Source organism: Coptis chinensis, chromosome 6 (genome assembly GCF_015680905.1).
Source record: "Coptis chinensis isolate HL-2020 chromosome 6, ASM1568090v1, whole genome shotgun sequence".
NCBI lineage: Eukaryota > Viridiplantae > Streptophyta > Magnoliopsida > Ranunculales > Ranunculaceae > Coptis > Coptis chinensis.
The window spans coordinates 80,924,175-80,941,226 of record NC_141461.1 but is presented as its reverse complement, the minus strand read 5'-3'; the positions used below and the strand labels follow the sequence as shown (position 1 = coordinate 80,941,226).

The 17,052-nt window shown below is 38.5% G+C and overlaps 1 protein-coding gene across 1 annotated transcript; it reads left to right on the top strand.

The window, feature by feature from the left end:
• Window positions 1-16,235: 16,235 nt before the first annotated feature.
• LOC147494752 (uncharacterized) lies at window positions 16,236-16,817 on the top strand. The gene has a single exon (XM_086568235.1). The coding sequence runs from the start codon at window positions 16,236-16,238 to the stop codon at window positions 16,815-16,817; it is 582 nt and encodes a 193-aa protein (XP_086424361.1).
• The last annotated feature ends 235 nt before the right edge of the window (window positions 16,818-17,052 follow it).

Genomic DNA, 17,052 nt, shown 5'->3' with positions numbered 1-17,052 from the left:
AAATCAGCTTAAAGAAATTTTGGAAAAACAACAGAATCTAGAAACTGAAATGAGTCTTCTAAAGCAGAAAGTGAACCATATTGATAAGGAGAATTACCTTTGTTGGCTTCTTCTACACCATCATTGTCGAACAAGAGAAGTATGTGAACGGTCTCATTGCCCACCCGAGAGTAGTCGACCCGGACATCCATTTATCATCATTTTGTGGTGGTAAAGGGCACATCAGATACTATTATCCTGTTAGAAAGAAAGATTTTCATCAATCTTCTACACAGAGGAACCACAAGGCCTATCACAAAATCATCGGACTGAAATAGTTCAAGGTAGAGAAACAACTTCATCAACAATCTTTCCAGCATATCAAGGAGTATTTTTAACAAAGCACAAGGTGAGACCTCCTCGTCCTCCAAACATTAAATCGATTTGGGTAAAAAAAATCTGATCTCCTCACTCAAATTGATAATACATTACGTCTTGGGGATCTGACGTAAAAAGACCTAAAAATTCGGCATCAATGGTAATATCCTACCTTTTTCTCATCCATTTCATTTACTTCTTTATACATTGAGGTCAATGCATGCATAAGTAGGGGGAGGGTGTACTTGAGAAATGAATTTGAAAATTAGTTTTCAAAACTAAAAATTTTTTGTTTCTATATCGGTGACATGAGAAAAATGAATTTTAATGATGAGCGGGATATAGATTCTATCTTTGCTTAGTGTAGTGTTAGGTTTGATAGATAGTTGATATTATTGATTTCATTACCGCTTAGACTATTTATTATGCTCGGACATAGTTCTTATTGATAGAATTCTTTATCAAGGCACCACCATAATACTTGGCGGTTTTGTGTACTTTTGCTAGAAGAGATTTTAAACCCCTAGTAAACTGGAAGTAGAATTTTTTAGACTTAATTTCGTAAGACTTAAGCTTTATACCCATTCTTTGGAGAGTTCTTACGAAAAATCCGAGTCTTAGTGACTCAACATCTTTCAGTTCTTTATGTCGTTGTAATATAGTCTCATTATTCGTTGATTTGGTTAATCAAAAGTGACATCAACCGGGAGATAGCCATTAGGTCTTGTAGTCTATCAAAAAGCAAGTATCATCTCGATAAGTCAAGTAGTAAACCCATTCAGCCTTTATCCCACCTAGTAGGACCATCATGTTAAACCCTTTTGAGCCTTACAATAAGCCATTTTCTTTCATAAAACCCTTTACCCATCACCCAACTCCAAACAAGAAGTATAGCCAAAATCTTTATCAGCCATACCCATATGTTTTGAGAATACGAGGGGCACAAGGAGGAAGAAAGACCAAAAAGGAAGATTACAAGGAAATACCGAGAGAGATACAATGAATCCCATCATTACATTTCAAAGTGAAAGAAGCTAGTGGAAAACAAGCATATCAGTACTAATCAAGGATATACCACGAGTTTAAAAAAAGTTGAGTTGAACGAATGGATGGAAAAGCTAAGATAAAGGAAGAATTTTCTCTGCAATACAGAATTTGAAGAAATCTTCCAAAGAAAGAAGCAAAACCCTTAGTGTTGTCGAAACAACCTTAGAATCCTTTTACCTTTCCTTCATAAACCAATACCCAAGCCAAGTTACAACCCATGACTTATCATTCTGGTATGGGTGCGAAGTCTAGAATAGGTGAGAGGATGCTAAAGTGAAGGACCGACACTTCATATGTGATTGACATTTTTCCATGAGACTAATTTTATTCGAAGTCGTTTTTCAAGGTAGTATGTGGGATGTTCAGTATGCATTATTCTTTTCCCCACATACATGAGGAAAAATAGTAGACCATCTTCTGAGAGATTCTTTTCTGAGAGTATGACCGATGAGGATTGAAAGTCGAGATTATCTACCTATGGTAAACTAGGGATTCCGTTTCTTGGATAGGAGAGTATAGGAGATTGACTAAGTACACACATAAGCCTTGATTGAGAATTTTGTCAATTTTACTATCTCCCATCATAATCTATGAGTCTTTGCAGAAATGTAGTTAGCAATGGAGATCTATTGGGGGTAAGCACTAAGTGGGTAAGGAATTTCTCTCTCTGAAAAATACTATCATTCTTGAACATGCTATTGATTGATTTTGTGGGTATATCACCGAAAACCCTCCTCGAGACTATAACTTCGTCCTTTTGGGGAATTTAAAGGTTTAAAGCCTTGTTGCATATGGTAAATGCAATCGCGATGCCTGCAAAAATGAGTTAGGATTTTATTTTTGTTATTAGGATGTGATTTTGATCACTTATCTATTTTTTTATCTTATTTGCTAAGAGACTAGCAAATGGCTAGTTGGGAGTTGTGATAAGTGCTCAAAAAGTGCTATTTGACCTCGATTATGCCTCTTGTTTAGCCATCTTAGTGGACTAATAGTGTTTATAAGTTGTGTTTTAAGATTCTACATGTAAAAAAGAGAGTTTTGTAGAATATTAGAGAAAATGGGGTAAAACGAAGCAATTCGGAGCATTAAGGATCATATGGGAAGCCCGTGGACAATCATGGAGAAGGCCAAGGAATTGGAGCTATTAAATATGCAACTTGGACCTATTTTAAAGTCTATTTGGAAGCCCAAGGCCAAAGGATTCGTTGCTTGGACCAAAGCCATAAAAAGGATAGAAGGATAGAAGAAAGAGAGAAAATCGGCTTATCGTTCGGGACGATAGATCGAGAGGCCCGTGACATTGATTAAGTCTGGGATGCATGGATAATGCGTCCAGACGCATGAATCAACACTGTAGCCAATTCCTTCTCAGTTTTGAAGACGAAGTCGGACTCTGAGAGAAACCTATTTGTATTAGGAAACAAATGACGGTTTGGAATGCTTCTAGAACTCATTGTAACCCCTATAAATAGAGGACCTAAGTGCCTCATGTAATTTGCCAATTCACTTATATTCTTGTCTCTTAACTTGAGGCAGAGAGAGATTAATAATAAAAGATCGGTTTTAACTAGCCGAAGTCTTAATAAATTAGTCTTTCTAGTCTTATGTTCTTCAACTCTTCTTCTTCTCGTTCTTCGTGTTCTTCCTTCTTTATGGAAGGCTAATCTTCTCCTTCAAGGAGGAGATGAAGCCCGATGCTTAAGGTTTAATGATTCTTCCGGGTTTATGGTGTTCTTCAATCAGGTTAGTTCTTTTATGTTTTAGTTATTAGTTCCATTGCCCACACCGGGGGATGGAAGTATAGATTAAGGTTTTATTTATTACAATTGAATATCATGCTAGTTTAGGGTTTTATTTATTGCAATTGAATATTTGCTAGTAACATGCTTTTATTTATTGCAATTGAATATAATGCTAGAATAGAGTTTTATTTATTGTAATTGAATATTATACTATTATTCTCTACTTTTCTTCTAGTTGTGTAGTGTTTTAGAGTAAGGGAAGTATTCCTTGTGTTTGCCTTAGATGGTGATTCATTGAATAGCTGCCCAAGCTCACATAAAAGGAAAGAAGATACTAGTAACATGAGCGTAGGAACAACCTTGAGTAGAGTTATTTGTTAATGATGTTTCATCCAAGGGCAGGCATCGGCACTCGATTGCTTTCGATTGAAGTCGCTTGGAGAACAACATGAAGCAAAAGGTCGTTGAATCAAGAGCATTAGTGGATTTGAATCTCTTGAATCTATCTCTCTCATATTCTCTCCTTATTTCCAATTCTTAGTTTTAGTATAAGTTTAGTTAGTTTAGTTTAGTTTAGCATTAGAATCTAAAATATCTACAATTATAGTTTTTAATCCCTCAAACCCTTTTCCAGTCCTGTCCTTCATATAAACATACACTTAAAAGTGGAACGATACCCTACTCATCCTTTACTTATTGAGGGATAATTAGGTTTTGATACGCTTCTCTTTTGTTCAATGACCATACCACATCTCACACACAAAAAGAGGAAGTGTCATCCCTTTCAAGGGAATCCGGATATCGAGGCGAGAAGGGGATGTCATCACTCCCCCTCCTCCTATTACCAAATTGAGGAGGAGGGAGAGCGATAGTTACGACAGTTATTTCAGCAATACCCTTCCCCTTACGATTACTAGGGAGGGAAGGGTTAACAAAGAGGACATTGTCACCAGTTTGTTCGAACCTGTAGGAAGATCTGGAACTAATAGGGTACAACTCCATTCTTACAAGACTTAACAGGTGGGGGAATACTAGCAGGGACCTTGAAAAGTGTTTCTCCATTTACGGTGAGAGGATGAAATTTCATTTTCTTACCAAATGGGGCAACATCAGAAGCGAAGTAGTATCAGATCTTTTCAATCTAGAACGATTTGACGCACGCGCCTCCCTTTTAAAAATTGCTGGCCGCCAGCAATTCATGAGGCAGTTCAGGGCCTCTCCCACCAATGATCACACAATCATCACTAGAGACAGCCATAGAACTCTTCTCCTTGTGGTTTCCTCTTCTTCTAGTAATCAAAGAGGATTCATCCTGAACTGGAGGAGGAAGAAGTCCGGCATCCTGATCCATAGGAGGAGGAAGTGTTGTGCGCCCAAAATTCACAATATTTATCCCAAAAGGGGAAAAGCCAGGGACAAGTTGCAGCAATTCTTCAGTAGACATGTTAAAATATTCAAAAAAATGGGTGGGATCAAGAACTATCACCCAAGGCATCCTCTATTCCTTAGGGATCTTCTTGATAATGTCCACCATAGCAGCATCAGTTGCAGTTAGTTGATTCTAGGGGGAAGAGTCATCTAAGGAATAATAGCAAAGAAATTCAGGCGAAAAACTCTTATATCAAGTTATAAAGTACCTGAGTAAGAAAACTTACTGGTTGGAGCATGGGTATGTTTTCTGGGAACAGGAATTCTCATTGGCTCACCATCAGCATCAGAGGGGCGAACGTCCCACACATCACCCAACACACGAAGGTAGTGATTAGCCCAGCCTTCGTCACTCTACTTCCCCTCAAAAAAGACAATCGGAGAGTTCTTGTCTCTGGTCATGAGATTATAGTATGATTGGTCTCGAATACACTGGACCTCATAAAAGTAACTAAACACCCAACGGTTTAGAGCAAATCCATGTCTCTTGGCAAGAAGGGCAGAATACATGACAGTTCTGTAAAATAGGGGTGCTGCCTGACCACGAGCAAGATTGAAGTGAATTAGGCACTCTCTTAGAAATGGGTGGAGGGGAAGAGTGAGTCCGACCCTAAGCTGACCAATGGTGATGAGTGCCACCTCCTTGTAAGTCAACTTATCAGATAACCTCCCCCACTCTAAGCCGATATCTTCAGGGATGTGAAATTTCTCGCGGATCAGTTCTAGGGAGGAATGATCTCTGAAGTTTACAAGTGACCAGTTGGGATTCATGATCGAAAAAGATTAAAAGTTTCAAGTTTTGGTTAAACCTTAACGGAAATCAAAAGGTTCAGTATGCAGAAAAAGGTAGCAGAAGAGATAATGGGAGTTCTTTCACCATATCCTTTATATACAGATAAGATGGATGGTTAGGATGAGCCCAAGCGGTGCATCTTTTCAGGATGGAACTGCCATCATTACCTTCTTTGGGAAATGGCGTGTCTGTTCGAGCCGTCTTTTTAGATCCTTAATTAGTTGGATACATCAGCAGTTCCAGTAATAGTTTTGGAAAAAGATTATCATGCCAAAAGCAGTGTCGCTTCAAGCGCCCTCATGCCAGATGGCAAAAGGGGAGCATTTGTATAGGGATTTCCCGTCACTAAACAGATGACACGTGTATGGGAAATAACCTAAGATTATAGATGTCCATAATGAAACGAGGACCATTGGATCAGTTCTGTGAATAAGTGATCTCGTGTTTAGCACGAGTATTTAGTGGACATGTGCCAGGCACATGAGTGACCGCCTTCAAACATAACAGTTACCCCAGTCGTTAGGAATTGATATAGACAGTTCCTGAATAGAAGGAAACTGAAGATGGTGATCTTTAATGATAAGAAAGGAATCGTGATGGCATATCTTAGGAGTTACCTTTTAGATATAATCTTTCCATACACAATGGCACATTATGATCAACAAGGAAACTTACCTCTCATAAGATATGGTCTAGATTCCGATTTCCATAAGAAGAGGAATCCTAATAGGAAGGCAGAGTCAGAAGATGGAAGGGAACTCACAAGCGGTGAGGACAACCCTAACCCTAGGACTCTCATAACCCTCCATATATAAACCATAGGGATTTGCTCTGAAGAACTATGCAAAATAGGGTTTGATTCTCCTTGAGAACAAAGGAGATACATAGGCAGCCGTCAGACGGTTCAACCCTAAACTCATCATTGTCTCATCCCTTCTCTATTCAGTAGAGACTTCAAGATCACAAGGCACAGAGGAAGATCAGGGGATACTCGAAATTTCCCCTACAAGTAGTATGAATGCAAATTTAGAATTTTCTTATGCGGAATTTGGTATATGAGTAGAAGGTAATACAAGTACATCATGACAAAAGTTTCTAATTTCTGCATTATATATGTTTTTCAAAAATAAATACAAAAACCTAAAAATTTCATGGTAGAATAATTATGTAACTTACTATTTAGATAAACCATGTATTTATTGTTATATATCCAGCAACCCTCGCTCTAAACTTGTTTGGGGGTGGTAAATTTTCAACGAAGAACAGAATAAAGGTGTACTGCCATTTTTGCTCATGTTTCTATGATAATCTCTTTCCTTATCTCTCCATACTTTGATAACAAAGCATATTTCTGTTTGAGGGTAGTATAGTAACATTTTGCAAAAACTAGGCATTTCTTATATTAAATATATTAGTATATTTCTTTCTTTCTTAAAATATTTTCTAAAAGACCAAAAGTAGTTTTTCTATTTAGTACTAAAAATATTGTCTCCTTTTTCTATAATGAATACATGGTCTAGAAGTCTCATTATAGCAATAGAGTAAGGATTCGTTCTTCAAACTTGGACTAATATACGTACAATAGTTTCTACATCTTTCCATGAATGTCATACATAAGTATTTGATTATATATAGCAGTGAGTTTCCGAGACCAAAGTTTGAACAATTAAATTTCATATCCTATAAGAATCTACCTAAAAGCCTCATCTATATGTTTATTGAGTGATGACACAAAGGATGTCCGGATAGAAAGATCATACGTCCACTTGCTTGATCACCACGCTATATCCTAAGAGAAAATTTAGGCCCTTTTTGGATCGATATAGCCAAATAAACGTTAAAAACCCAAAAAGATATTTTTTTTTCTAGTTACCCCCTTTTTAGCCTCCAAAAACTTCTAAAAGCCTTTTTGTTCTTCGCTAAACACAATAAAAAGCTTACCCAGCTGACGAGTTGAGAATTGGATGAATGGTAAAAAGAAAAGAGAAGACCTTGTACAAAAACAGAACAGTTAATTGCTTCGAAAAATAAATTAAAAAATAAAAAAAAAATCATATAAAAAATCGAAACTCCCAAAAGTTCAAAATCAAATAGAGTCGATTTCAGAAGAAACAAAAGCAAAGTTATAACTCCCAAAAATCAACATCATATGGAGTCATAAAGCCAAAGGGCTAAAGAATAAATTACAAATTCGGAAGCAAATAACAAAACGAGGTTCTTCTTTAGTTACAAATATCCTGAAGACCTGATTTCTCAACTTATCAGAGTTTGTTTTTCCCTTCATTTTTAATTCTAAACAACCACCTTAGCCCCGTAACTCCTAATAAAAAACCTCTAACTCAACTAGGAATAAGATAGTGTGATAGTAAGTGGCAAGCGTGATCAATCGACCCTGTTTTCTTTGGACTTTATTTGAGTATGCGAGGAATATAAGTGCCGCTGCACTTGAAAGAACGAACCTTGAGTGAATCTATCAGAGAGTTGTAATTGCAACACACCCATGTGAGAGCCCACCTTAAGGACGCTCTCCAAAAGTCTCGGAAATAACTCTGCTTTTGCATTTCATTGCTCAAATTTTGTAGATTTATCTTTATATGATTAAATTACTATACATATGTTATTTTAAGTTCAAAGGAGCTTGTCCGTATTCTCCGCTAATGAGATGTATGAACTTCTAAGAATAAATAAGGAAACGAGACCATTTTTGCTAAATAGAAGAAGTTTGTGAGTACCTTCATTGGAAAACTCTCACGAGGCTTAAAGCTCATCCACTAGAGAATTCCTAGTGATTTAAGGCCTTGTTGTATATGGTCAATGCAATTTCACTCTGCGAAACGAGATTAGTATAACTTATAATAAATTACTCATTTGTGATCTTAGTTTTTTCTCTTATCCTTGCTTAAAGGACAAGCAAAATGCAATTTGTGGGTGGTGATCAGCTCCCAAATGTGCATTTTATTACCCTTATATTATTTTATTACAGCTCGTCTTACGTTTAATGAAAAGATAATTCATAGTTTTTATTGCCTTTCTTAGGTTACAAAGAATTTCAGGCCACTTATCATAAAAGATACGCCATAGTACCTAAAGGAGCCTTAATCACACTTATTATGAAGACTAGAAGCTGCTATGAAAAAGTGCTAAAAAAGTCAAAGTCAAAGGTTAAAGTCAAAATTCAAAGCCCTCAACTCAGAAGACCAAAGATGGAGGCCCTTATCTAAAAATATGGCATTCTCAAAGAAACCTACCTTGGTCAAGAAGAAATCAAAAGGCAAAAGCAAAAGTGAAGTGTGAGGTGTCTCAAAAGTAATGGAGGAGGGCAAATCAGTAAAAGGCAAAAGTAGGGGTATATAATCTAAAAGTTATGGAAAGAGAATACATCCATTGTTTTAGGGTCCAAACCATTTGGTTTGTAGGATTTAGTCTTGTTTTTCAATTCAAGTATTTTACTTTATTATTCTTTATTTCCTTCTTTTTAATCTTGTTGTTTTTGCTTCTTTCAATCAATCAATCAATCTTATCTTGTTGGTCTTTGTTTCAATCTTCATTTCAATGTTTTATTTCAATGTTTTTATGTCATTTCCATCTTAAACAACTTATGTTTTCAAGTTCTTCATTAGCTTAAAACTACACTAAGAGTCTACCTTCCTTCTTCTTCAACTCCCACATTCAAACTCCAAATACTTTAGGATGAACCTCACTTCTAATATTTTGAAGACTACACCACAATCTACCGATTCACTAGTCAAACCTTAAAAAAAGGAACAAAAATAGATTACACATGAAGATCTAAAAATAAAGGAGTGTAGGCCAAAATGATTAAATATAGTAATTTAATCATACAAAGATAAATCTACAAAATTTGAGCAATGAAATGCAAAAGCAGAGTTGTTTCCGAGACTTTTGGAGAGCGTCCTTAAGGTGGGTTCTCACAGGGGTGTGTTGCAATTACAACTCTCTGATAGATTCACTCAAGGTTCGTTCTCTCAAGTGCAGCGGGCACTTATATTCCTCACATACTCAAATAAAGTCCAAAGAAAACAGGGTCGATTGATCACGCTTGCCACTTACTATCACACTATCCTATTTCTAATCGAGCTAGAGATATTTTATTAGCAGTTATGGGGCTAGGGTGGTGGTTTAGAAATAAAAAGGAAGGGAAAAATAAAATCTGCTAAGTTGAGAAACTGGGTCTTCAAGATATGTGTAACAAGAGAAGAACCTCGTTTTGTTATTTTGCTTCCGAATTGGATACATTCTTTAGCCCTTTGGTTTTGTGACTCCATATGATTTTGAATTTTTGGGAGTTCTAACTTTGCTTTTGTTTCTGATATCGTCTCCCTTTGATTTTGAATTTTTGGGAGATTCGATTTTTAACTTCTTTGATTTTTTGGAGTTTTGGTTTTTGATGGGTGTTTCTTTTCTTTTCTTTCTTTTCTTTTCTTTTTGAAGCAACTAATTGTTCTGTTTTTGTACAAGGTCTTTTCTTTCTTTTTTCTGATATCGATCCAATTCTCAACTTGTCAGTTGGGTAAGCTTTTTATTGTGTGTTGTAATGGGTTAGAAATTTTTGGTTAAAAATAAAAAAGCTTTATAGAAAAGGGTTAAAGGCTCAGGAGGGATAACTAGAGGAAAACTATCTTTTTGGGTTTTTAACGTTTATTTGGCTATATCGATCCAGAAAGAGCCTAAATTCTCTCATAGGATATGGCGTGGTGATCAAGCAAATGGACGTGTGGTCTTTCTATCCGGAAATCCTTTGTATCATCACTCAATAATCATTCAGATTAGGCTTTTGGCTAAATTCTCACAGGATATGGAACTTAATTGTTCTATCCTTGGCTTCAAAAACTCATAGTTATATAAAAAAAAATGTTGATGCATGCCATTCATGAAAAGAGTAGAAACTATTATACATATATTTGTCTAAGTACGAAGAACGAATCTTTACTCTATTACTATAATGAGACTTCTAAATTTTTTATTCACCATAGAAAAAGGAAACAAGACTTTTTAATACTAAACAGAAAAATATTTTTGGTCTTTTTCAAAAAAAATTTAGAAATGAAGAAATATACTATTATATCTACTATATGAAAAATGCCTAGTTTTTGCAAAATGTTACTATACTACCCCCAAATAGAACTATGTTTTGTCATCAAAGTATGAAGAGATAAGGAAAGAGATTACCATATAAACATGAGCAAAAATTGCGATACACCTGTATTCTGTTCTTCATGATGAAAATACGCCACCCCCAAATAAGTTTGGGGCATAGGTTGTTTGATATAGAACAAGAAATACATGGTTTATTATACTAGGGATATTTATTCTACTATGAAATCTTTTTGGGTTTTTGTATTTTTGAAAACATATATGAAATGCATGAAAGAAAATTGGAAAATTTTGGCATGGTGTATCTGTTTTGCCTTCTACTTATATACCAAATTCCACAAGAAAACCAAAAAAAAAAAACAAACATATAATATTAAGCATATAATTAAACTTATACTAACGTCATACATGTAAGAAAGAAAAAGAAAAAGAAATATATCCAACTATACGAACACTAGGGAATTGCCTAGTCAGAATCTGTGTGTGACTCGTCTTGACGTCGAGAAGATCCTTCTCCTTGATGACGTTGGGTCTTAGCATGTCTATTACTACTCTGGAGCGCATCTCTAATGCTCTGCAGTGTTCTAGTGACACTGTGTTGAAAACATCGCTACTCCTACTAGAAGGACCGCTGCTCCTCTCTGATGGTCCACTGTTCCGCTATAATGTTCCCCTAAGTTTCCCTGAGCTGGTGGCAATACCAATGCAGAATCCTCTAGGCACCATGGAGGAAATGAATTCCGTCCATGGACTAAGTAAACTGTCGAGTGGCATCTTCAGTGAAGTAATCCACTTTCTCAGTTGGGCATGCTTGCTTAACGGCTCTGGCTTCAAGTGGAAGCCATAACTTCTAGATACATTGGGCATATATAAGACCTGTGGTAGCGTCCTTGACCTCCACTAGGGCATCTATGGCCTAGAACCCTCAGTGCTGCATGATACTGGTGACCAGCACTGGTAAAGGAACGATGGACTTCTTTGGTTTACAGAGTTTCTCCCAAATGAAGGTGATAATGCAAAAGCTATTCTTATTCTTTTGAAGAATCCATAGAATATAGAGCATCACCTTACCGATATCAAAAGGCTTGGCTGAGCCTAGCAAGTTATAGGCTATCCACTGAGATACTGCTAACTAATTTCTTCACAGCGGACTCTGAAAAAGGCAGTGAGACTTGGGGTTTTTCACCCCCTCAAAAGTGTCTCTACCATCATCACATCGATGGTCTTGCTGTCTGGGGGCTGTTCCATCTGAACATAAGCCTTCAGAGGAATCCCTAGAACTCCAGTCACCACCTCCTTGGTGAGATCCAGCAAGCGACCATCCTTGACAACTGTGATGTTGTCATCATCCCCTCTAAGCATACAGTTATAAAATGAAAGGGTAAAAGAGGTAGAATAATCCAAACCTTCCAACAAAACCGCCTTGAAGTGCACTTCAAATAGATTGGAATTGAAAAGGTTTTGAAAATTTTGCTCCGGCACGATTTTAAGAACTCGAGCTATTTAGAGTAGGGATTGATAAAATTGGAGTTCTGAGTTAGAATTAGGGTTGAAAATGGAGCAGGCTGTGAAAAAATTGGGTGGTGGTGTGTATGGGCGAACGGGCAATCACGAGCTAAAAAGGGGCAATCGCGAGCTGGCGTAGGCAGCTAGGGTTGGGGTTTTGTGAGGAAGAAGATGGGGAGTTGGGTGGTCACGTGGGTTAAGTAGTTTAATGGAGCGTGCCTCGCAGACGTGCCTTTTTAATAAAATTGAAATTTTGGCCCAAGCCCGCTCGAATGAAATCAGGATATTCCAATCTTGTCCTCAGTGCCTTGCCAACTTCAAGAGCCGATCCACGCTTCGTTACTTGTCCGATCTTGACCTGTGAGGTACTAAAACGATTAGCATAAAAAAAATTCAACGTAACGATATAGGGTACACTCCCATCCAACAGTAGATAAAAAATAGATGATGGAAAGAATGAAAAGGAACTGTATGGAAATATGTATAGATAACAGAAGGAAAATTTAATTAATTTTTTTGGGTTTTGAATAAGTTTGACATGAAATTTGAAAAGGTGGGTTGTTTTAAGTTAGATCCCCAAGACTTTGAAGTTTTTTAAAACTTGAGTCAATTCCAACCAGATGGCTAGATTACTCTCCTCAGTTGTGCTCGATGAGCAGGTGGTTGGCACATGAAAACTTTAAAAACTGAATTCTCATTATAAGTTTGAAGACAGGGGTAAGTTGATGTTTGACAATTCAAGCACCAACCGTCTCTCATAGCTCGTCTCTTACGTGAGTATGAACTTTAACATAAACCAGGAATGATTTCGGGATATGTGTCCATATCTTTAGCTGCAATTCTCTCAGAAGTGCTTGCACATGATCATTAAAATTGATCCATCTAGTTTTGCTAGGTGGAGGGTTTTTGTTTGCTATGGAAAACATTTTAAAAAAAAACATAAAAGAAAGAAATTGAGAAGTGGAAAAAAATTTTAAGAAAGGAAAATTTTGAAAATTTGTACAAGTTGAGTCTTTTAACGTCAGATTCTCGAGAGAAAATAAAGAGGTGGAGGAAAAAGATGGAAGAATGGTATCACTTTGGGTTACTATATTTGTTTAATTCTTGTTTAGAGATGCCTCATTTTTTTTAGTTGGTTTCCTCAATCAAAATATATCTCTAACCATATAGAGGTTTTGACAAGAAGATAAAATTATACGTTAATCTGGTATCATTTTGGTTACTTCGGGGCTTATAACTTTCATTTTTATATCATCTGGTTTTGAAAACTATGGAAAGATGTTTTAAGAAACTTGTAATCAAAAGTTGTGATTCTAGATGCTACTACTTAAAAACAAACCATAACAAATAATCTTAGGCAACTTTCATGTCGGCTCTGTAGCGAACCCAATCTAGACAGACAGAGCATCAGCTACACGAGTTGGGGGATTTACTGCGTAAAATATGGAATGTCCTAACCCGAACGAATAGTTAGGTGATATAGGCAACCCTTAGTAAGCAAAGCTGATCTCAAACCGCCCCTAGATTGCGTTGTTCTAGGGGTTGATCTGTGTAAAATACATTGCCCGTTTTGTTTTTTTGAAAAAAAATCACTATAACTATTAATGTATCGAGAATCTATCATTAACAAAACAAAGAAAACAAACATTTTTGAAAAATAAATGTAAAATAAAGAAAATAAAAACGGTATACTCGCTCTACAAGTTCACACTTACTCTAACGACGAGTAAAAAGTGTTTTACAAAGAATATACGGGATAAAATGCGGACTAAGGCTCCGGCACTTACAACCACACCCTCCAAGTGGAGAGGTCCGGTTACCTTATTGATTTATCCCCTTGAAGCGAAAGATGGAATGGAATGGGAAAGGAATGCATCGGAAAAGAGGATTAAATCCTCATAGATGGGATAATTAAGAAAGAGTTTTTAGCGCTCTAGCTTCGTTCACGTTACTTGTTGCTTCAAAGGCTGTGTTTGCTGGTTTAGGATTAGGAAACCTGGGAACACACCTTTATGGGTTTTATCTTGAGCTAACAAGTTCGGAGATTGTTGTATGGATGCTAGGATTTGGGTTTGTTGTTGCATGACAAATAGCATTATTTTGGTGGGCTTATCGGTTTGTGTAATGGTAAGATCTGGGAGGGGACAGATCAGTGGTGAGGTAAACCGGGGGAAACATATACCGCGAAGGAAGGGTGCACAGAATCGGTCCGCAAACCCTAAGCTAGGGTACGGATACCCTACACGTGGAAGATAGAGGGCCGCGAGATGGGGAGACAGGTGGATGGTTAAGATGATAGAGGATAATAGTATAAAGTGAAAGGGGAGGAGAAAGAGAGGAGGACTTTTTCACTATTCTAAGAGGCTATACCTAGAGTTGTAGGAGAGGGTGAGTAGAGGAGCAAGTGAGATCTAACATTTGGCGCCGTCTGTGGAGAAAGATACAAGCAACATAGAAATGGCACCAAAGAAAGCAGCGGGTAGACCGAAGAAGGTGAGGGTTCAAGAGCCGCCATAAAACCATCATAATGTTGCAACAGCCATCATAAAACCATCATATTTTCTTGACGCTTGTGTTATATGTGACATAATGTTGCAACAACTGTCATAAAACTATCATATTTTCTTGACACTTGTGTTATACCCGACATAATGTTGCAACAGCCGTCATAAATTTTTATCAAAATACCTATCTTGATGGTTTTCAATGAAACCGTCAAGATAGATGAAAAGCATGCGTCATAATATGTCTTTTTTTTAGTAGCTAGCCGATGCCGGAAGCAGTGATAGAGGAAGGGGAAGAACGGGAAGTGGGGCGAGCAACGGAGGAAGTGTGACTGATGAGAGAAGAGATTGAGAGGCTAAGAGAGGAGAACGAGGGGCTGAGAAGAGAAAAAGAGAGGGCGGAGGAAAAGGTTGGGGGAGAACTAAATGAAGGGTCGGAGGATGAGAGATCTGAGGACGAGGAGGGGCCCGGACCGAATCTTGTAGAAAACCCTAGTAGCTGGATTAACAATGGAGCAAGTCCAAGAGATGATAAACAATGACCGGGCGGCGAATCTTCAATAGACGAAGAACCAAACCGGCTCGGCCAGTCAGGTGGTGGCTGGGTTGAACCGTAATCCGCTAGCTGATATGATATGGACTTCGGAGGTGCCTAAACAGTTCAATCAACCAAGGTTTGAGAGATATGATGGAACAAGAGACCCAGCAAATCACATCCATCATTTTAGGCAACAGATGCCACTCTAGTAAGAGCCGCGGTACAACAGGTTGCGGTGTATGATGTTCCCGGCCAGCTTGAAAGGGGGAGCATCGGGCTGGTATTATCGATTGCCTTCGAAGAGTATCACCAATTTCCATGAGTTGGAGCAGGCATTTATAGATCATTTTATACATCAGAAGAGGAGGGTTGTGGACATCGCGGCTTTATTCAATGTGAGGCAAAGGTCTGCGGAATCAGTCAGGGAGTACGTGTGCCACTTCAAGGCCGAAACCTTCAAGGTGGAGAATTTGGATGAAAGGACGACAGTGATAGCATTTGAAAGAGGTCTGCAGCCTGGGACAGGGGTCCATCAATCCGTCACGAAGAATGAGATTGCGACCTTGCATGAGTTATATCCGCGGGTAGAGAAGTATATTAGATACGAAGACACGATGCAGAAGGATTCTAAGAGGGTAGCAAAAACAGTGTCATCCGTAGAAAAAGAGGGGGATCGCAGAAAGATAGAGTCGGCGGACAGAGGTAATGGACGATATCGCAGACAGCCGTCGCGTCCGAAAAGGGGTAGAGAGATAGTGCGAAGAGAACATAGGGAAAGGAAGCCATATCGCGAGCTAGAGCATACACCTTTAAACAGGCCTTTAAGCAAGATATTGTCGTTGATCAAGAACATGCAGGGGCACGAGGGACCGCGAACAGTACATGCAAAGATGCCGGCCAAGCCATACTGCGCGTACCACCAGGTACGCAATCATGAGACTAATGATTGTTATGCATTAAAGTAGTTGGTCCAGAGGTTGATTGAAAAGGGAATGATGAGAGAATTTATAGTGGAGGCCCCAAATGTGGAGTAGGTGGCAGCTCCAGGGAAGATATAGGGGACAATTAATGTTATTTTTAGTGGAGAACTTCTAAGCCATAACGCCCACAGAGATAAGGTCAGAAGGACAGCGAGTATACAGCAGGTTAATGAGGCGGCCAGAGGACCGCGGTATAGTGCAGGGACAATAGACGGAGAAGATATGATCATATTTTCTAGTGCAGACCTCCGAGCCGTCGACACTCCCCACGAAGATGCATTGGTCATTACTGTAGGGATGGGCAATTACATGGTCAAAAGGGTATTGATTGATGGCAGTGCAGTGGACCTGCTGTTCAAGGGAGCTCTAGAAGAAATAAGGATTGACCAGGGGCAACTGAGGCCGCCGCAGTTCAGTTTGTATGGGTTTAATGGGAGTGTCACGGAGCCTATGGGAGAGCTTTTATTACCAATGACAATAGGGCCTGTAATTGTGTTCTCGAGGTTTATGTTGGTTGATTCCAACTCCCAATGCAACACGATCTTAGGGAGGAGGTGGATCCACAAAATTAAAGTGGTGCCTTCGACCTATTACCAAGTTATTCGGTTCCCCACCTCAATGGGAATGTATGAAATCCGCGGAGATCAGGTGGCCTCGAAGAACAGTCATCAGGATACAATTAAAAGAATGGTCCTCAGCCCCAGAGGAGAATCATTGAACCCCAGGAAAGCAGGCATAACAATTACAGTGCGGGGTTGTGGAGAGGGAGGAGGAGGTTGTTATGGGGCCAAAGACTTTGGATGAGATCGAGGTAGTGAATCTGGGGGCAGGTGAAGAGGACAAATTTACGTCAATAGGGTCAAACTTGACGGATGAGTGGAAAAGTAAGCTGATATAGTGTCTATTGGAGAATAGGGATATGTTCGCATAGGGGATAGAAGATATCACTGGGCTAGGCCCCGATTTCGCGTGTCACCGGCTGCACATGAGGGAGGATGCAAAACCAGTCAGACAGAAGATGAGGGGTGTGAGACCCAAG